The 20,700-nt window shown below is 40.6% G+C and overlaps 1 protein-coding gene across 1 annotated transcript in view; it reads left to right on the forward strand.

Annotated features, from left to right (window-relative positions):
• The first annotated feature begins 992 nt into the window (after nt 1–992).
• Gdap2 (ganglioside induced differentiation associated protein 2) overlaps nt 993–20,700 on the forward strand; it is a 145,138-nt gene continuing 125,430 nt past the window's right edge. The window contains exons 1-6 of the mRNA XM_072301709.1: nt 993–1,215; nt 1,841–2,003; nt 2,830–2,966; nt 3,199–3,331; nt 4,552–4,661; nt 5,718–5,969. Of these exons, the coding sequence (XP_072157810.1) occupies nt 1,855–2,003; nt 2,830–2,966; nt 3,199–3,331; nt 4,552–4,661; nt 5,718–5,969 (781 nt within the window). The 5' untranslated portion in view covers nt 993–1,215; nt 1,841–1,854. The remainder of the gene's footprint in view (nt 1,216–1,840; nt 2,004–2,829; nt 2,967–3,198; nt 3,332–4,551; nt 4,662–5,717; nt 5,970–20,700) is intronic.

The following is a 20,700-nucleotide window of genomic DNA, read 5'->3' on the forward strand; positions in this document are numbered from 1 at the left end:
ATCTTTTTTGTAAGTGTGAGTAGCAACAAAGTTGTCAATGACATTTGATGAAAGCTTTCAATAATATTTTTATATGAATTTTAATTTTTCTTTCATGAAATGAACCGAGTTTATCAGAATGGAACCAACCCACATTTTCGAAAAAATTGAGTTAAGAATGTTTTCGAGTTCCACTATCCATATATTTCATCCTGCCAAAAACTGAAAGTCGAAAAAACAGAAATTGGTGAGGGAAAAGAGGGATTGAAGTTTATTTTCTACATTGAGCTTTATGGAAGAATAAAACTTCAAACCTCTTTTACTCAGTTTCAACTCAATGTGGGTTGGTTCCTTTCTGATGAACTCTGTCCAAATAGAACATGATCAGAGATTTTAAATTGTGGCAATAAAGTTGCGGATTTTTTTATTTAATTTAGCTGTTGATGTGTAAAGTACCAAGGAGACTTCATTGACTTTTACTAAGTACATTAGCTTAAATACTACAAGTTTTGTAGGTTCAATGTATGAAGACTTGGCATTTTCCTCCTTCAACACAATGAGAGGTAAGATTTTTATTTTTCAAAAGTAAGTTCCTTATCATGAAAGTCTCCACATTCATTCACCTTTGATCACAGGGTACCTCGGATTACATTATGCAACAAGGAAAACTATACCATCTCTTACTCATCCACAGATGCACCTATCTGCATACGGAAACTATATTGGCACGTAGGTTGTTTGTAAAGTGAGGCAGTAATTAGTTCACTAGTGCTAATTTAGTCCATTCATTTCTAATCACACAAACGACCTACGAAAAAAAAAAAAACAGGTTATGATAATGAATACTTACTCTCGAGCATCGTAAAATTGAATTTCCCGCTGTTTTGAGCCATTGAGGGGGTAGCAAAATTTCCGGTTCATTATCCCCTATTCCCCTTTCCGTTGGGGTTTCATTTTGCTGGTTCCCTGTTACCTTTCCTCATCCTCTTTGAAATGGAATGGGAATGAACTACTAGCGCACTCGCTCAGCTGATAAGCTGATAATATCGACTGGCTCATAAATTTTGTAAACAGTGTGTTTTAAGTTTTTTGTCTTTTTAAAAATCTCTGGTGGTTTTCAGATGTAAAACATAAAATTTGAGTGTTATTCTCCTCTGGCTTATTTGCAAAGATAAGCTCTCTCGGTATTACGAGAGCTTTTAGTTGTAAGCTGTGTCAACACCAGTCAAACCCAAGGTAAGTTTGGGGCTGTGCAAATCAACACTTCAAATATTTAGGTTGTAACGATTGTTTTTTCTCAATTTTCCTAAATTACTCGTGTGATCTAGTTTTGATAGCCCTTAAAAATTGTCTCTCTAATACCTTAGTAGCACAGAGTAACACTATCAATTCTAAATCCAGGTGATATGCAATATATTTCTACAGTAATTCTTTTGTGGGGGTGTGAATGATCTGACCTTAATCATAACATTATTTGTTATAATTCCTCTACACCCTCTGCCTTTTGCTATTTCTCTCTCCAATTTCCTATGAATTGTTTTTGGGCAGAAAGGACAAAATAATGTCTCAACCCTGAATGTCTGACATCAGGGTGTTATCTGCACCCGTATTGGCAATAAGTTATCTGTACAAACATTCTTTTTTATACCTCACAAGATAATCTGCAGGCATCGTAGAAGTAATCTTACATAATCATACTTTGTGCAAACTAACAATCACTGTCAGTTGTTTCTACAGAATAAGGGAATACTTTGTAGAAGAAAGGAGTAAAGAGGGGCTTACCTAATTGGTCTGTGGAAGTCTCATTGAAGATGAGCGCTTGTTCCTTCCTAACTTAAATTAATGTTGTGGTTTGTTTCAGTTCTGTTCTTGAAAATGGTAATGGAAGGCATAATTTCACTGACAAGCCTGAAGCCCTGGAGCAGCACAGTTCCATCCCAACAACATACTGCCTACTCTGCTAAACCCTTAGATACTAGTCCGTTTCCTCACAATCCAGACATTAATGATAGAATAATTTTTTGGTATGTTCTTATTTTATCTAGTAAAAAATTCTGATAATGGAAATCACACCGACCTTTTTGTAAAATATTTGAATTAAGGCTCTGGTATCTAGTTCGGTCTTTAAATTTCATGTGATGAAATTAATTCCTGAAAATCCAATTTTCTTAATTATCAGAAGTATTTAAAGCAAAGGAAAGTGTGGATCATCTAGCCTAAGCTTGCTAGTTTCAGATTTAGGGGGGAGGGGGTGACCCAGGGTTCCTACTTCAAAATAAGTTAATCTTCAATGTATTTTTTTTCTCATTATGGTGAGAACTTTAAAAGGTTTGCCTATCTAAGTAGGTACCTATGAATAAAAAAATTTCTTTCAATTAATTTTAAAGTCGCATAGAAGAACCCAGGCTAAAATCTGGCTATATGATGCAGGAAATCCACAAACTCTGTAGTGTGGTGGCCTCAAAATGCATCTTAAATGAAGGCAATTTCGATAGGAGCCCTCCTTCCTCCCCTGCCGTCCAGGGGGAGGGGGGTTCAAAAGGCACCAAAAGGTATGAACTAGAAATGTTACAATCTTACTCTGGAGGTAATTTAAGCAATTTTTGTTTCCTGAATCAAGTTCTACATGAAATTCTGAAGAGGAAACATGTATCAGAATGATTTAATTAGTACCTTGTGTAGTGGTCCGTTGCTGGGTAAGCAAGGCATCCTTGCTTTTACTCACCAACCTTTTAAAAAGCACCTTTCTTTTGTCAAATTTAAGTCAGAATTCGGTAGAGACCAATTACATATAATGAAGAAGGGGAAATAAATGTCTAATATAGGACTACTTTTTGTTCCTCCTAACAGGGAAGGTGATATAACAACACTTCAAGTGGATGCAATTGTGCATTCAGCATGTGAATCAATGACGGTGTGGTCGTCAATGAGCAACAGACTTCTTGGTAAAGCAGGTTTTGGATTACGTGAAGAATTAAATAATGCTGGTATGTTAAACAGACAATATTCATTTTTTATTTCAATCCCAAACATTTTCTATGTTAAGTGTTGTACTTAACATTTTCTTTCAATTTTTCTTAATGTTAGTTGATTTTTTTATTCACGTGACTACTCTACGATAAATATAAAATTTCAAATTTACCGCTTCACAAAGTTCTGCTGTTGATTCAATTAAAACTTCTTAAAATTCATTGATTCTTTTTACTTTTTTTCTTTCAGTGTGCCATCCTGGGGAGGTGATTCTAACATCAGGCCATAATCTTCCCGCAAGAGCCATAATTCATACTGTTGGTCCTACTTATAATATTCGTTATCAATCAGCCGCTCAAAGCACTCTACATTTGTGTTATAGGTGAGTGCATTAGTGCTTCCTTTACTGTGGAAGGAATTTGCTCGAATGAACTAGCAGTATGAAGAGTTTAGAGGATTTAGCATTTTGCACTGTGTTATGTCCTTGTGACTTAATATTCTACAGAAATTTCCATATTTCAGTGAGTTAACAGAGAAAGTAATGTATTCATCAGAGAACCAAGACTACGAGAAATTTTCTTCTTCCTTAACACTTTGGCTGAGAGGTTGCCCCATATGGCCCGGCATTGTACTTTAAGATTTTAAGCATGCTGCCTCATGCGGGCTAAGTAGTGGTAAAAAAATAATTAAAAAATTAGTTCTAAAAGTAGTAACTAATAATAAAAAGGGTGTGCTCTCCATCGTCCTGAGCACAACTGACACGTACTCGGAACTTTTCACTGAAGCCATCTATGTAAATATCAGCCCTCACAAGCCGGTAAGAGATCGTCACTGAGGCAAGTAATTTCAAACTATGAGCTACACCAACCTGACTCATATATTTGTGTCCGCTCTACCCCTTTACCATGGTTGATTCTGTTCTCCGCTCCATGCGAAATCAAGCCTCTTTGAGAGAAGTGATAGTATGCAATCTCATGTCAGAAAATTACAATTGCCTCTCTAGCTGCTCTGATTCTATACTCTAAAAACACTTGTGTTGTACTCTCCCATGGTCCCATAACCGTGAGGCAATGAATATCAAGAATTTCCTCACAGATGGATGCGTCAACATGAGCGAGAAGCATGGATAAGCAAGAAGTATTCGTTGATTTTTGGCTGCAATCAGCAGCTGTATGAGTCCAGCTGGGACAGTACACTCTAACTTGATTATTCTCCATCACTGAAAGTTGCAATGCTGTCCGACAATATGCACTGCCATGAAATACAAATTGGGAACTGTAAATATGTGTCGCTCTCTACATACATTTAAGCTGCTTTCACAACGCTCACTGGCGCCCTGCGTCACCAAACTGCCATAGTCTCCTGTCCTCTTGCAGCCCTTATGGGCTACATTAGAATCCAAAAAACTGTGTATGCGCTAAGAAATAATCATTCTCATCAGCCACACCATGCAAAAATTACAGTGCAGCCAAAGTGTTAGACTGTGAAAGTACAAATAATCATGCCCTGAATGATTTTCGCACCTTTAATATTTCAGTTCAAGCATGTCTCTGAATGACCCTAATCCTGAGAGTCCATTTTATTTTCTATTTTTGTTTTCAGAAATGTTTTACAGAAAGCATATGATATGAATTTCTCTTCAATCGCTATTAGTCCCATAAATTCTGTTCGTTTAAATTTTCCTCCTGACGAAGGAGCCCACATAGCTTTACGTAAGTCTAAAAACTTTTGATTCATTTCTGCTAAATTTAAAAAAAAAAACTTCACATTCGTATTACAGCATTTATAAGACCTGTAGCTTTTGTAACTGCATGGAGAGAAAATGAAACTGCTTGAAAAAGTTGAAGTCAGCATGTAATTTTTAGTGATTTCTATTTCTGAGGATATGTGCATAACTTTTGATCTTTCATCTATTTCTGTAATGAAACAACGTATATCGTAAGGAGGTTTTTTCTATTTATTTGTATTTTTTCAGTGTACCTCTGCATTGTGTAGTAAATTAGCAGTTTTTCGCTTTTCTAAATCTCTCATGGTGGATAGAATAGATCTTTTTAATGACCTTGAATAATTATATAGATTTGGTATGAAGATATTTGGCATTTAAGTTTAAAAAAGAAAAAATTGAATTGCTTGTATACAGCATATCGTTTGGAAAAATATGGAGAGGGGAAGAGAAAGGGACACTCTTTAAATAAAGAATCTCCATTTTTGCGTGAATGTTTCCTCTCTTTTCCAAGGACTTCTCCCTATTTTTGGAAGAAACTGTGCCTTCTTATATCTATTTTCCGATCTCTATCAAAAGAATATCTTAGATGAATCTATGAAAAACGGCTCAATTTCTATATGAGAGAACAAGAATGTGTGATATAAAAGTTTGATAGTTGAAATATACCATACTGTAACTGAGGCGCTGGGTACAATGTCGCAGAGTCTTTGCTAATATTTCACTCATTACAAGGGAAATAAATGCAAACACTTCATTGAAATTTTAACTAAATATTCTTCATGATTGTACAAAAATATCAGAAAAATTACTCATCAGATTTTTCTTTAAGACTTAAATCGCAATCAAGATTCTGAAACATCACAACCAAGAAGTACCTCTCTCAAACCTAGTTCTACCAGTGCCCTCAAGTTACTCTTACAGAATGTATGAATGTATGAATGAATACATTGAGTTTCAAGGAGGACTTTTATCAACAGTTTATTAAGTGAAAAGGGAATAACAATCCTTAAAAACGATTAACAGATATAATTTCTTTTTTCAGGAACCATCAGACGCTTTCTTGAGAGACAAGAAGAATGTGGACGAATAGTCCTTAAAACAGTAGTAATAGTCACTGAATCTGTTGATACTAATATTTACGAAGTCTTGCTCCCAATCTACTTTCCTCGGTCAGTAGAGGAAGAAATCTTAGCCCGGCTACAGTTGACTCCAGACGCTATCGGAGGACCAGCTGGCGAGCCCATTCATCCTGATCGGCAAATTCGCATCATAGACAATCCTCATCACCAACTCAGTAAGTTTCCACATCAACAATATTCCATCCTTCAGCATGCTCAATTTTCTTCTGTACATATTTCACTCATCTGTTCCAAGTAAATGCATGTAGGTAATTTCACGAAAGCAATTGAGAGTGCAATGACTCGTTGCGTTTCAATCATGGATTTAAAAAAAAACATTTGTGAAGTCTCCCATTCAAATACACAACGCTGAAAGAGTAGAGTCAGCTTTGCCCATCGAAACGAGGTAAAGTACCCAGTATTCGCGCATACCGTATGAAGACTGTAAGTCAGCTTCAAATCATAATAACTGGAGGGAATTTCAATGCGTTGTTGTAATAATTTTGCATTGAAACTAAATTTTTACGCCAAAATAGGAATTCTTCAACGACTCAAAAATTTCAGTCTGGGTATTACGGATCTTCAAGGAGGGATGAATTGTAATTCTACTTCTACCTACAGTAGACAGGTTGAGGGCCTCTCTTTGCTGCACAGTGGAAAGTGTGAAGCATGCGATTAGGTCATTGCGGCTGCATCTGATGCGTTGCCATTTACGGATTTTAATCTCGATTTTATAGGGTCAGGATTCGTGAAATGAGCCGTAAAACTGTTAATAAACGAGATGTGTATTTTGCAGCACACTGGTGTATTACAGAATGGTCTTACGTCGTTTGAATTTTGCATTTGTAATAGTTTTTAGTACTATCTTGAATTTTTATTTGCCTTTAACTTCTTGAGGGAATCTGTATGAATCAATTCTTCTAAGTTACTTTCGAATTCAAATTTAGGATGCTGAAAACAAAGTATGTTGTTTCAAGAAAGTATCAGGAAACTGGTGCTTCCTTTGTCAAAATTTTTGTCAGGCATGGGTGCCTTGAAGTTTAGGCAAAATACTGGGCGCCAATTCATTGATTTTGTTAATTTTCAATCTGTTGAAACGCAGATCCTACCGAAATCGAAATAAAAAAATGCTAAGTTCGGTTCAATGTTCACCTAACCAATGTTTTAATAAAATGGGCTTTTTGATGCAGTACACATATTACTGAGTGTCCCTTCAGAATTGCAGCAGGTCGCATTAGCTAATAGATCGGGATTTCCTTCGGGGGAACTTTCGTTTTGGATCAACACCGGTTGTTTGTCTATCATTTTTGATCGCGGAAATTCGCCTATTATACCCTCGAAAAAGCCGAACGTACTCCCGTTCTACTGCATACCGGGCTTTCCTCTACCCATTAATGCCCATCAATAATTTCCGTAAGACAACAGATATCTGTCGTTGATTGTGGAAATCCGCGACCATCTGCAACTACTTGCAAAACTGCGGAAATGCGGGAAACAGCGCTATTACATGCGAGTCATCGTGAAACTGGAAAACAATGTCCAAACGCCTTAACCAATCAGAAACTTTTCTCCTTTTAAAAGTTACAATTCGTTCTCCAGGAAGTTCCGCATTTCGTCGTTTCTCTCACAAGAAGCCGTAACTATATTTCAAGGTTGCTAAATTCCCCCTCGCAAACAGGGCCGGATTAAGGGGGTGGCCCGGTGGCCACATGGGTCGCGGCCCATGGCGGTAAATTTTGCGATTTTTTTAAGTGAAGGTATAAAGCAAATCAGATTCAGAAAAAAATACAAACGAGAAAAGGTGACAAAATCTCTCATTTCCTGAGAGTACAGTAATTTCGCATTGCGCCAAACACTGTGCGTTCAACACCGCTCGACGTGAAACGCAAAGCGCCTTCAAGACTGTAGGAATACTTCACGCATTGCGTCAAAAACAGTGCGGTCAGCTTCAGCAGCGGTTGACGTGAAACGCATAGCGCCTACAAGACTGTAGGAATACTTCACGCATTGCGTCAAAAACAGTGCGGTCAGCTTCAGCAGCGGTCGACGTGAAACGCATAGCGCCCACAAGACTGTAGAAATACTTCACGCATTGCGCAAAACACAGTGCGGTCAGCGCGGCGCGGCGGCGGAAGTTAAAATTATTAAACCACATTTATGTTTGTTCTTTCATAATTTTTCCGTTCATTTCTTATAAATGGAGGGCCTTGTCCACACAGAGATAGGTTTATGGAACTGCCCAAAAACATTCCATTTACCTACAGAACGCGCAGGAACCATTCATAACGTTCCGTTAGAAATTAATGTCGTAAATAATCAGAATTGATCGACCGGAAATGTCGATGTTTATCAAGTTAATCGGACTTGCAGAAAGAAACCATCCAGTACCTAACAACAGAAAAAGATTCAAATTTTTCTCGGAAGATTTGACAATGCCGGTTCGGAATGTTGGTAAACTTCAAAGCCGCCAAGTAGAGATCATTGCAATAAAATTAATGTTCATCGCATGGGCGCATAAGTAGACAATCATTAGAATGCGTAAGAAACGGGTTTAGAAGCGGAGTCACACTTTTGAGAACGAACCTACACGCGCAAACGGAGGTCATCGTGTCATAGTCGGGAACACAATAAAAGTATCACAGCGTTGCATTATTTTACCCTACATTTTACATAAATACAAGTAAGACGGAATTAGCGTAAAAACGTCCAAGGGATTTTTAGAAACCACTTCGTAAAGGAACGAGCGAATTTCTCTCTATGTCTGTCTCCGTTCGAAAAAAAATCTATTTAGATCGTCCATCATTCAAATTTACAATAATTAGAGACCAATGTCGAAGTATTAGAACTCAGTGGTCAAAGCGAACCTCGACTTCGTCTAACGAAGGCCATAATTTTTAGGGGTCTTTGCGCCGTTGCTCTGAATACGCTTTTATACCGAGCAACTACTTTAACTCCCCGGTGCTCAAATTTCATACCCGATGGAAGGAAGGAACTACTATTCATTGCAACAGTTAGTAACGTGGACTGCGTAACTGGCGTCGCTCTTAATTCCTTCAATTTCGCAGGATATGCAATTTGACCGTTAGAGACTCGAGAAAATCGCTCGAGGAGCATTAGAACTGACTGTGAATCTTTGTGAATATCGGATACTTACTTGCGCGCGATATTTTTCGCACAGCCAGTCAATTCGTGTCGATTAATGGCTGAATTTAATTCAAAAAAGGAAAAAAAAGGGTAATGGAAACAGATCAGGGAAACAATATTATCTTGTTATTCTATTGGAAAGCGTCATCTTAGCGTGGCCCTTGGCAACATAGGAAACAGATACCTCCGAGCAGAGGGATCCGTTCTTGGCGCTGAACCATCCAAAGAAACCGCGATCTCCAGGCCGGACGTCAGGACACATCTCATTCCTTACAGCACCTCTTACTTTTTCCTCCACCTATGTAACGCGACGTGACAATCGTCCCGATCACCGAAGAGGAATACATTACGGAGACCGGACTCTAGGACCAAATATCTCAGTAATTGAAACGTTGCAATGGGCCTGTTGCAAACTTTTGCTAGAGCAGAATGAAGAGTTGTTTCCTATAGATAATGCCTCAAAAATCACGATGAGCGCATCGGCAAAGTCTGAAATGCACTCATAAATTCACAATCTGCGTAAGAAATTTGCGTTATTTTGAGCTTCCCGCTTCAAAAACGATACTACTGCACAGGTGAACTATTTGTTAGAGGAGTCGCTCCATCGTCGGCAATAATCATCATGGCCGACGCTTGCGCAGTTCCTCGCGTAATTCGAGGAGAGTTCAAGGTCAATTAAGGCGGGCGAGGAAAATATGAACGTAAACACGCCGATTGTTATGGTTTAATCCTGTTCAGGTGTTATCTCGTCCCATCACACGTGTTTTGGCGGACTGGCGTCGGTCATGATGAGTATTGTCGCCAATGGAACGACTCCTCTAACAAAATGTTCACCTGTACCGTAGTATCGTTTCCGAAGCGGGAAGCTCAAAAAACCGCAAATATCTTACGCAGATTGTGAAGTTATGAGTGCATTTCAGACTTTGCCGATGCGCTCATCGTGATTTTTGGGGCATTATCTGCAGGAAACAACTCTTAGTTTTGCTCTAGCAAAAGTTTGCAACAGGCCCATTGAGCTCCGTGATTTTAGAGCCAGGGCAACGTTTAATTTTTTGGATTCTTTGCCGTCTCAGAATCTTCTGCTGGTGATGTGTAGGACCTAAAAAACGGAGGAATTACTCAGAATTGGTAGAATATTCACAAGGCAACACATTTTTTTAGGAAAAACCAGGCAAAATCGAGGAATGGGTCTAAATTTCCATTCACATCCTCTCTTTCCAGTCCTAGACAATTTTCCTCAAATATTTGACGGTCCATGTTGACTCGGCGCCACAGAATTACCCTGGTAAAAATTGACTATGAGAGCTGCGTTTCAAAATACCATAGGAATTCTTATAGCCGGCTAAAGAAGGCTACAGAAAATCATATAGCTGGCTGTAGAATGCGGAGAAAATCATACGGCCGGGCTATACGAAGCGATAAAAAATTATGCAGCCGGGCTATAGTTCCTATCGCCTGGCTTTACACCTTATCGCCTGGCTGTTGCTTTTTCGCCATCGATTATAAAAGGCTATAAGAAATTGTGTAGAAATTCGTGTGCTTTGGAAATCATTAAGTTTGATACGGAACCACCTTAATATTTACAAAACACACATTATATTTTCCTTTAATACATATTTTTTTCATCAATTAAAATGAGAACAATCCATACAGGATGTGCAAACATTTCAAAATCATGAATTGAATAACGCTGACTCCGCCAGATTAAATATTAGAGCCCAACACAAAGCGGAGCGGCGACGCACTGGCGCCTACAAACCTAACAGGGATACTTCACGCATTGCGCAACGCGTGAAGTATCCCTGTTAGGTTTGTAGGCGCCAAAGCGCGTTCCGCGCTAGCTGCCCGCCTGCCGCGCCGCAGCGTGCCACGGCGCTTGAAGCAACTATTTCACACCAGAGGTATTGCACAGTATCATACGAAACTGAAGGCGCTCTAATATATTAGGAATGGCAGGCATCCATCAAAAGTACGGAGCTTTCCTCGCAAAATAAATCAAGATACTACGGCCCAAAAAGAGAGCAGTAGTCCAAAAACTCACTAAGTCCTAGCATCCGTAATTAGTAACGTTTAGCATACACTTTATCGCCTGGCTGTCGCTTAATCGCCATCGGCTATAAAAGGCTATAAGAAATTGTGTAGCCGGCTATAGAAGCTATTGGAAATCTTACAGCCGGCTGTAGGTCTATGGTATTTTGGAACACAGATTCTACTGCCAATTTTTACCAGGGTATGTGTTGTTTTTCTGACGCTTATTACTCTCTCACCGTAATTTTTGAGGTAGGACTTAATGCAGATTAGAGGACAGGAAGCATCTTCCGTCTAGTAAAAGTTATCTAGCAGAGGACTTGTATCTTGTGCTATTCAGGAATCTTGCCTCGGAGTAAATTACTTCATTCTCTCATCGGACGATGTTAATATTAGCCCTCTACGTCTGTTTAAAGTATTCATGAATGACTCGCAATCAATAATAATTCAATCTCAAACTTTGAGGAAGCAGCACTATTCCAACGCCCATGCAGATTAGAACACTAACAGGAATTACCAAAGGTGAAAAAACAAGTTTAATAAAAAGTGTGCTTTCAGTTCCGAAATTTTCTTTTGAGAATTCGCGAGATTGAGATGGTTTCCATAAGGATTTTGCACTTAAATTAAAAACAAGAGAGAATCCGAGAAATTTTGGGAAAATTCTAGAATTCCAAACACCATACTTTTCGTCTCTCTTACTTCCTTCCTTTCTTTCTTGCTTCCTTTTCTATTTTTCTTCCAATCCTCTTAATTTTACGTCTTTGTTACTTTACTACTATTCTCCAATTTTTTTTCCTTTTCCGTAACAAACCTCTTTTTTTGTAAACTAGCACGAAATGTTATTGGCCATAGATGCCAAAGCACAGCTTTAAAATAAATTTGCATCACTGCTACTTTCTTTCTCTCTTGCCGGAGAGCAAGGGACGCCCAAAACGATCTCCCTGTCGGCGTTGGGCGGGCGCTCCCTCATTAGAAACTTACCTGCCGGGGCACATGAATGTGGAATGTACCGCTTCACACCTCCCACGGCCAGTAGGTATCTTTACCGCGGCAACGTTGCCCGAAGGAGTTGATTATCAAAAAGAAAATATTGGATGTTGTTGCACCTGAAGTGAGGAGTTGATTAGCATTCATTGACACAGTCGATGATAGAGCAGCGTCGCGACGCGCGGCCCGGCGCGTCATCCCCCCTCTCCCCCCGCCCACGTTCCAGGACGTGGCGCCCACCGCGGGCCGCGGGGCCCTCACTCACGACCACTGGCAACCATTCGCGAGTCAACTTGTCAGCGTCGCCAATTTTACCGACGCTCCCCCCAAATATTCGCATCTCCGTCGACCAATCGCCCGACCCCTCACTTTTCCCACCGATAAAAAATTTTCGTTTGGTCCCCGCAATTACAATACCGCGTCGGGGATTTGAACGCGTGAAATTTTAGTGACGAGTTTGATCGAAAAATTGGCAGCTTTGGAGTCCTCGTGGTAAAACCAAGCGGCATCCGACTGCGTTGTGAGTACTCGAGTAGTCAGTTGATTCCGGAGTCCGGCTCTGAGCACGTGGAGTGCGACCGTGGTTTCGTTCTACACACCGTTTCCCGCGATCGAATAGTTTTTGTCGAAAAAATTACTCGAATCGGCTCGCCGGTATCAGTGTCGTTTAAATTTTCACGCTTTAAATTGCACCAAATTTTGTTCAATTAACACCGAGTTCCGGGTTAACTTGATGGTGGAAGTCTTCCAAACTTCAAGTTGGTTCAAGGCGGTGTTTTCGCGTACCTTAAATTTTTTCACGGTGGTTTTTCTGATCACGTTTGGCTCATACAAGCTAACGGAGTTCCTTTTTGTGTTTTCTAGTGCGTGTAAGTCAATATTTTGTCGTTATTTAGCTCCGCTTATTATTTAGCTTTTTTGGTGGTTAAGTGGCTTTGCTTCAGTGTTGAATTTCCCACTGTCTGATAGTCACGAGTTTGTAACACTACCTCCAGCACGTAATTCACATGTCTGATAGTGAGTAAAAAAATGAGTATTTTATCGTTACACTTTATCCCTACTCTGGTTTAAAATCAATTCGTATTCGTCATTGTTATTTTTATCTGTGTTTGCTCGTTTTGTTTGAGCGCGTCTCCGGTTGTTCGGCGGTTTTTGGCTGTGTAAACGAAGGCGTGGGTCATTGTTCGGATTAGTATTGTGATGTTGCGCTCCACGTGTTCTTATTCACGGCGTGCCGCGCACTTTGGGATAGTACGCACTGTTTCTGATGTGACGTTTCGGGATGTTATCGTTCCGTATGTCTCTGAAAGAAAGTATGTGAAGAAAGTACCTAATTTGTCTAATGAACGCTGCAAGCATTCTGCATAGTGTTGACCAGAAAGTGCATGATATCACATAGATGCAAGTTTGTCTCTCCTCTCGCGATGCAAAATCAACTTTTTCCGGCACAGAAAAAATTAAATAGTTGACAATAAAAATGACCCATTGACCCGTGTAAAAAATGCCTTTGGTTCTCTATCTCTAGCTCGGAAACAAGTCACATCTTGGATCTCGATCAATAATCGGAAGACTTAATAGGTCTATCAAGAGCTTAAAAACAGTAACTTTCCCGTGAAAGAATGGAAAAGTCACCGGGCGTCGCGAGTTAGAGCAACAGTCAAGTATTTAGCATCGGATCAATAAATTTCGATTTTTCGAGTAATACGATGTATTTTACATGATTATAACACATAAATGGTTAGTTACATTGTGTGTGACCGTCGAGGCGAAAGGAAATGTAGTCCACCAAAACTAAAACTTGAGTATTGATACCAAGGCTCCGAAGTCCGAAGAGAGCTCTGCGAACTTTTTAAGAAATAAAGCTAAAAAATGTCAATCCATACTGGAATATGGCGGTTTAAAGTCCGCATTTCGTAAAATGTAATTTAGAGAAAAAAGCCATTTGAAATTCATTGCTCAGGGCATGAAAGTTCCGGAACTTAATGCAACTTATCGTTGCTCGCCGTTGGCCAAAAAATGAACTAAGCTGCTTCCATTTCAGTAGTCAAGACATCAGAGAGAGCCAACATACGAATAATCACTCTTACCTAACTAAAAAATTGCCTCCCACGAATTCAGACTGAGGTCCCTTTCCTTGCGCGCGTTCTCATGTTAAAGTTAAAAGCTTCGCACTCGTTTCCTCGATTTTGAAGGAACATTCGAATCATCAAAACGGACTAAAATATGTGGCAAAAAGTGAAGTGACTAATAATGCATAGTTTCCTGGACAAAAGAACGTACGCGACTCCATTTGGTGGTCGCAAAATTGATAATTTGCAGGTGTCCAAAATTTGACGACTTTCATGTTTAAGTGGAACTGGAAAGTCCTGAGAGAACTCAGCACAGAAAAATTCTTGGTTTCTATATTGAACACTCATTGGAGGAGGTCCAACAAACTGACTTAATTCGTTGAAATTCGTGTGTTTCAATGGAAAATGCCGCCTGATGACATCCCACGGCGGTACATATTCTCTCTTTGAAATAGATTTTTCTACAATTTCCCACACCAAAAAAAAAGTATAAAAAGTACTGCGAACGCAGCTCTTTCAGCACTTCCAGATGAAGCAATAATTTTTTTTCGTGCAAATTCTCCGTCGACTCGAGCAGATCAGTTTTCAACAAGGCTTTGACTGCAGTATTGCTGCACAAAATTTTGTTGTTTCAAAGTAAAATCAGTGAAAGAAGGGGTATTGATAGGGGCTGTTTTGGGCCCACTCAAGTTGAATTTCCTCAACTTTACGTTATTTTGTTCATGGAACGACCATAATTTATAGAATTCATTATGATTTGATCATTTTGCCCTCTTCTTGGATCTACTACCACCCTATCATGGGTCTGTAGGCCAATTTTGGCAAAAAATCTCCATTTTTCAGAATTCGATCGCAAATCTACAAAGGCCGCATTTTTTGCCTACATCAGCCTCTCGACCCAGGTTTAGGCCAGTATTAGACCTAAAAAGAGACCGAAAATGACCAATTCATGATTTATTCCGTAAATTATAGACCTTCCATGAGCAAACAAATCGTATAGTTGAGAAAATATAGGGTGGGCCCAAAAACGGCTCTCATCGATACCCCTCCTTTCCAACAGTTTTCAAGCAATAATACAACTTGCTCGTGGAAATAAAAACCTGGAAACGCAGGTACTTTCTTTCGCCCAGTGAAAGGGTAGCGTCAGGGGGTTTTAGAAGAAATGAGGGTTTGCCAACTCCCTGAAGGGCTTTGGGAGGATAGGGGACTTTGGCGGCTAGGGGTCGCAGAGCGCCAAAGAGCGCTATAAAAGCGGCTTTATACATACATACTTTCTTTCGCGAATTTTTCACGAGTGCAGCGGGCAATCCCGAAGATGAAATCCCGCGTCACCGATGACGTCAATCTAAGGCGGCGATGCCAATAACGGCTGAAGTTCTCCCGAATTGCGTAATATCCTCCGGTGAAGGCGAAACACTCTCTAGCGTGTTCGAGTGGGTGGCAAAACGAGCGACCGGCAAACGTTGCGTTGTAAACAGATCGTTAATGTGATGGAAACTGGGCAGCGATCAGTGATCTGCGGGAACGGAGACCATCGCATCCCACAGCCTCTCGGCAGATTAACGCTCTTAATGGAGTTGCATTACCCCGCACAACGGGCCCCCGATGAAAAACACCGCCGCAAGGTCGAACACACGATGGATGCTGTGTGGAGCACGATTTTGTCGAAAGTGATCGATTCGAACAGCCAGCTTGTCGCTTGTTTTCCATCCTCGTCATGCTGTCGGTACCAGGTGGACTCGGAACCAGTTTGGAAACTAATGTTTAGACATTCTCGCGAAAGTGTTTGTGACTGGCAAAAACAAGGAGACCCACGCATGAAAAGACAAGACGTTTTGGGTGTTAGGCACTAGACTATCTGACCTTATACAATCTCAAAGAAAGCTAGTAGCCAGCGCCAGATTTCTAGCAGTGTAGACCCTAAGTCCAGTCAGGGTGTCTACAAGTCCGGAAATAGCTTTGATTTTTAAGGGCGGTCCGGAAGCACGGAAAAAGTGCGAAAATTCAGCAAGAAGGTCCGAAATGTTTGTCAAATTCATCGTAATTTAAGCGAGAAATTCAAATTTTTGAATTAAAAAGTACTGAATATTTCTGTTGAGTAGGTACTGAATTTCTTGGACATGTACTGAAAAAGCACTGTAGAAGTACTAATTTTTGGCCAGCCTGTTTTAGTAAACACCCTGCGACGCTGGGTTGGCACAACTAGAGCCACAGTTAAGCGCCTACCCCCTACCATCATCCCTCTTAGTGTATGAAGCGAAGTACCAGCTTGAGCCTAAAAATCAGGGAAATTTCGAAAATAATCAGAAAAAAAATTCAGGAAACATTTAAACTTTGCAGTATTGCAGGAGAGTGCAGCACGAGGGTTCTGTTCACCATTTAGCAGTTCACAGAACTTTTTTGAAAAGTCGGAAAGTCCTGTTTGTTGACTTAATCGTCAGGAGCTAATATCCTTGCATTCTCAGTACCTCTCCCCAAAAATCCTTCGTCACCATCAACTATTATCTCATTGGAACTTGCTATAGCGGAGGTCATCGAATGTTGTATTTCTTCAGGAGAGGACAGAGGAAATCCGGACACGGCGATGTCAGAATACGGCATGTATCGAGTTGATGCAATCGCCCCGGACACGCGAAGTCGTAGCTCGCGTGAACGTAAACGCAACCTTCAAAACAACGCGACGCGACGTAACGCACCATTGCGTACCGACGCGACGCGACGCCTGAAGATTCGGTTGTCCAAGTTGTCCCTCTGTGCGGTGGTCCAAGCGAATCCAGTGCGCACTCCTCCAAGTGACGTCACTCAGACGTGAAAATCACCTCATTGTTTCGCCGGGGAGTTAATTGATACGTCAGCGCTGCCTGGCAACCGTACTGCCGTGCTAAGGAAGAACGCCGTATGAACATTCAAGAGTTGCCAAATTTCCTTCGATAAAACGTTTATTCCTGCCGAACATTCTGAGTATTTTTCCTTGAAGTTTTCGGGAGCTTCAGGTGAAATCGCGAACAAAATTATCTGAAAAACTGGAGAGAAAATATTCACAAGTTTACTAGGAAATTCGTGTTTTATCGAAGGAAATTTGGCAACGCCTGAAGGTTCTTACGGCGTTTTTCCCTAGCACGGCAGCGTACCGAGCAGACGTCAGTTCCTCGCACAATCTGAAATTAATTGACCTCAACGCATTGAAGACAAAAAAAAGGCAGTGTAAGAAAACAGTGTTTTTATGATGTTGAACATTGTTGCGGAGGTGTTTAGATCCGTCCGCAAGATCGGACCCTGGCCTTCTCCAGATTAGAGAGGTCGGAACGAGAATATTGCTGTGGCAATTTTAAAATGTCGCTGCAATAATAGTGATGAGCGTGACTCAGTGTTGAAGGAGAGTGATTCACAAGTCGAGGTTATACTCTTTTGTGTTTCTCAATCGACGGTCTGTGGATTCCGAAGTGAGGGATACCGAGAGGTACGGGGTGAAAAAATGTTTAATCCAGTTCTCTAAAGAGGCAGGAGAACTGGGTGGCGTAGGTGGATCTTCAGCACTTTGACCGTACCGCTGAACTGACAATGAGTTACAAAATTAACTAACTTTTTGGCAGGACATTACACCAGATTGTGTTGAGGAACTGAGGATTAATGGCGAAAGATGACCCTACCGGTTTGCTTGGTGTTATATACTCTAAGTAGATCTGTGTTAATTATGTCAGCAACACGAATTTTGAAAATTTTAGCATCGACTCTCTGTTGGCGAACGTATGAGGCATCTTTGGGGCCGGCAACTTCCAGAAGTGATAACTTGAAAGTATCGAAGAGGATGAAACTAAAAGCAATTACATGCAACACTTTATACATATTATACAAAAATAAAAATGATGAATGGTTTAATAATAGCTCTTGAAAAGGATTTTCATACGACCGAAGAGAAACTAGCACGAAAAAACATATTTACTGCGAAACAAACCGCGATACGATAGATGATGGAGTCAACGAATAAGGGATACACAAAAAACAAAGCTGTCTATCATAACGCTCAATCCGTCTATTTTTTTCGCACTTCACCAGTTTACTGAATAAAGTAACTCTCAGTGCTCTGAAGATTAAGCAAATCTGGCTCGTCGCGCGAATTGAAAATAAAGAAAGATAGGCAGATACACAACTTAGCTTCTAATCAATCTTGTAGCTCACGAGAGCTACTCGACCCTTCGCCAAGTAGGAGACCTGATTTCTTGCGTAATTTATTCTCATATTCTAATTGCGTAGATCGTTGACACGGGTATTTCACTGCGGCGACTTTCACCTACTTTGAGAGCATCGATCGGCGATCGAAGCTTCTGGTGAACTTTTCGCGCGGCTGATGACCATGCCCAGAGCCCGTCGCGGATGAGATATCGACTCGTCAGCCTGTTTTTATTAGTTCAATCGGAACAATAACTCGCACGCGACCACTCTATCACGGACAGTATCCTCCGATGACACAAGTTTCTGCGAAACATCTCCTATCAACGATCATTCTCTCTATTCCCTGGTAAAAATTGGCAGTAGAATGTGTGTTCCAAAATACTATAGACCTAAAGCCGGCTGTAAGATTTCCAATAGCTTCTGTAGCCGGCTGTACAATTTCTTATAGCATTTTATAGCCGATGGCGATTAAGCAACAGCCAAACGATAAAGTTTATGCTAAACGTTACTAAATACGGATACTAGGACTTAGTTAGTTTTTGGACTACCGCTCTCTTTTTGTGCCGTAGTATCTTGATTTATTTTGCGAGGAAAGCTCCGTACTTTTGAAGGATGCCTGTCATTCTTAATATGTTGGAGCGCCTTCAATTTCTTATGATACTGTGCAATACCTCTGGTGTGAAATAGTTGCTTCAGACGCCGTGGCACGCTGCGGCGCGGCGGGCGGGCAGAGAGCGCGAAACGCGCATTGGCGCCTACAAACCTAACAGGGATACTTCACGCATTGCGCAATGCGTGAAGTATCCCTGTTAGGTTTGTAGGCGCCAATGCGTCGCCGCTCCGCTTTGTGTTAGGCTCTAATATTTAATCTCGCGGAGTCAGCGTTTTTCAACTCATGATTTTGAAATGTTTGCACACTCTGTATGGACCATTTCATTTTAATTGATGAAAAAACAATATGTTTTAAAGGAAAATATAATTTGTGTTTTGTAAATATTAAGGTAGTTCCGTATCAAACTTAATGATTTCCAAAGCACACGAATTTCTACACAATTTCTTATAGCCTTTTATAGCCAATGGCGATAAAGTGTAAATCCCGGCGATAGGAACTATAGCCCGACTGTATACTTTTTTATAGCTTCGTATAGCCCGGCTGTATATGATTTGCTCCGCTTTCTACAGCCAGCTATATGATTTTCAATAGCCTTCTTTAGTCGGCTATAAGAACTCCTATGGTATTTTGAAACGTATAGCTCGTATCGCCAATTTTTACCAGGGTTCTAATAAAATCATTTTTAAGACTCTCGATGGACGGGGCGAGGAAGGGGAGTAAGGCGGTCGATGGGCAGGAGGGAGGAAAGGGAGTTAAAAGGTCAGAGTTTTACTAGAATGGGTCTTTACTTTCAGAGGCATCTGTTTAGTCATGGACATCTATATGTGGCCCTGTCAGGGTCGACTCCCGAAAAGGGAATCAAAATTCTAAGTAAGGAGAAAGTCATTAAGAAAATTGTTTGGCGGTAACTTTTTCTTCGAAACAACGTTTTGTTATTCAATAAAAATTAATTGCTTATTAACCGCCAAAGGCGATTTCGAAGATTCCGCTTGCATGTGAAGCGGCCTTGGGGGGCGCAAAGCGTCCCGGGGTTGGGCTTGGGCCAAAGGGCGGAGCCCCCTAATTGTAGCTTAATGGCGCAGAGTGGATGGACCGTGATTTAAAAATCTTTCAAATGTTAAATGCCTGTTCTACTTCGGTGCATTTCACCAAATGAAAATGTGCAAAAATTTCTATTGTTATTATTTCACTTTGTTACCCATATATCTTTTCACTCGAAAAGCTCACGTTGTTCGCATCTCAATACTGCCGATTAAATAAAATTAGGACACTTCAATACTTTGTCATTGCGGAACTGATAACGTCATAATCTAGTTGTATTTAACTTACAACATTTCATTTGAACGTTCATCGATGAAGGGATGAAAATCTTCGTGTGTACCGTATACTGACCGTAGATGCACTAAACGCGCCTTCTGTTACCATCGGGTAACAATGGCCTCATATTGAAAAGTTAGGGAAAAAGTCAGGGAAGTCACTAAAATCGAGAGGTACTGCTTGATTTGCGGAAAGAGGGTAGTCTCATTTTGCCAGCAAGTCATACGCGTACTGCTGTGAGGGAAAGCCATAGCGCCTACAATTTTTCGTGTATGCAATACTGACATCCATCAAGTACGAATAGTTGTATTCAGGGGTTAGTATCATTGTCAAGTTGCGTTTCGCTGGGTTGGAAGAGCGGAGGGCCCCTCTTTCTTTATTTCTTTATTTGCTATCAAAAGCTGTGCTTTAGCTGAGATAATATCTTGTGAATAGTCGGACATTGCGTGACAATTCCGTGAATGTTCGTTCTCGGTGAATACGCGAACGTCACGGAACGGCACGCGAAACGCACGATGCGGCCGGCGTGGTGTCATACTGGTTCAACGGCTGGTCAAGCGTGGCGAAGTCGAAGTC

The sequence above is a fragment of the Bemisia tabaci genome, chromosome 6, assembly GCF_918797505.1.
Source record: "Bemisia tabaci chromosome 6, PGI_BMITA_v3".
NCBI lineage: Eukaryota > Metazoa > Arthropoda > Insecta > Hemiptera > Aleyrodidae > Bemisia > Bemisia tabaci.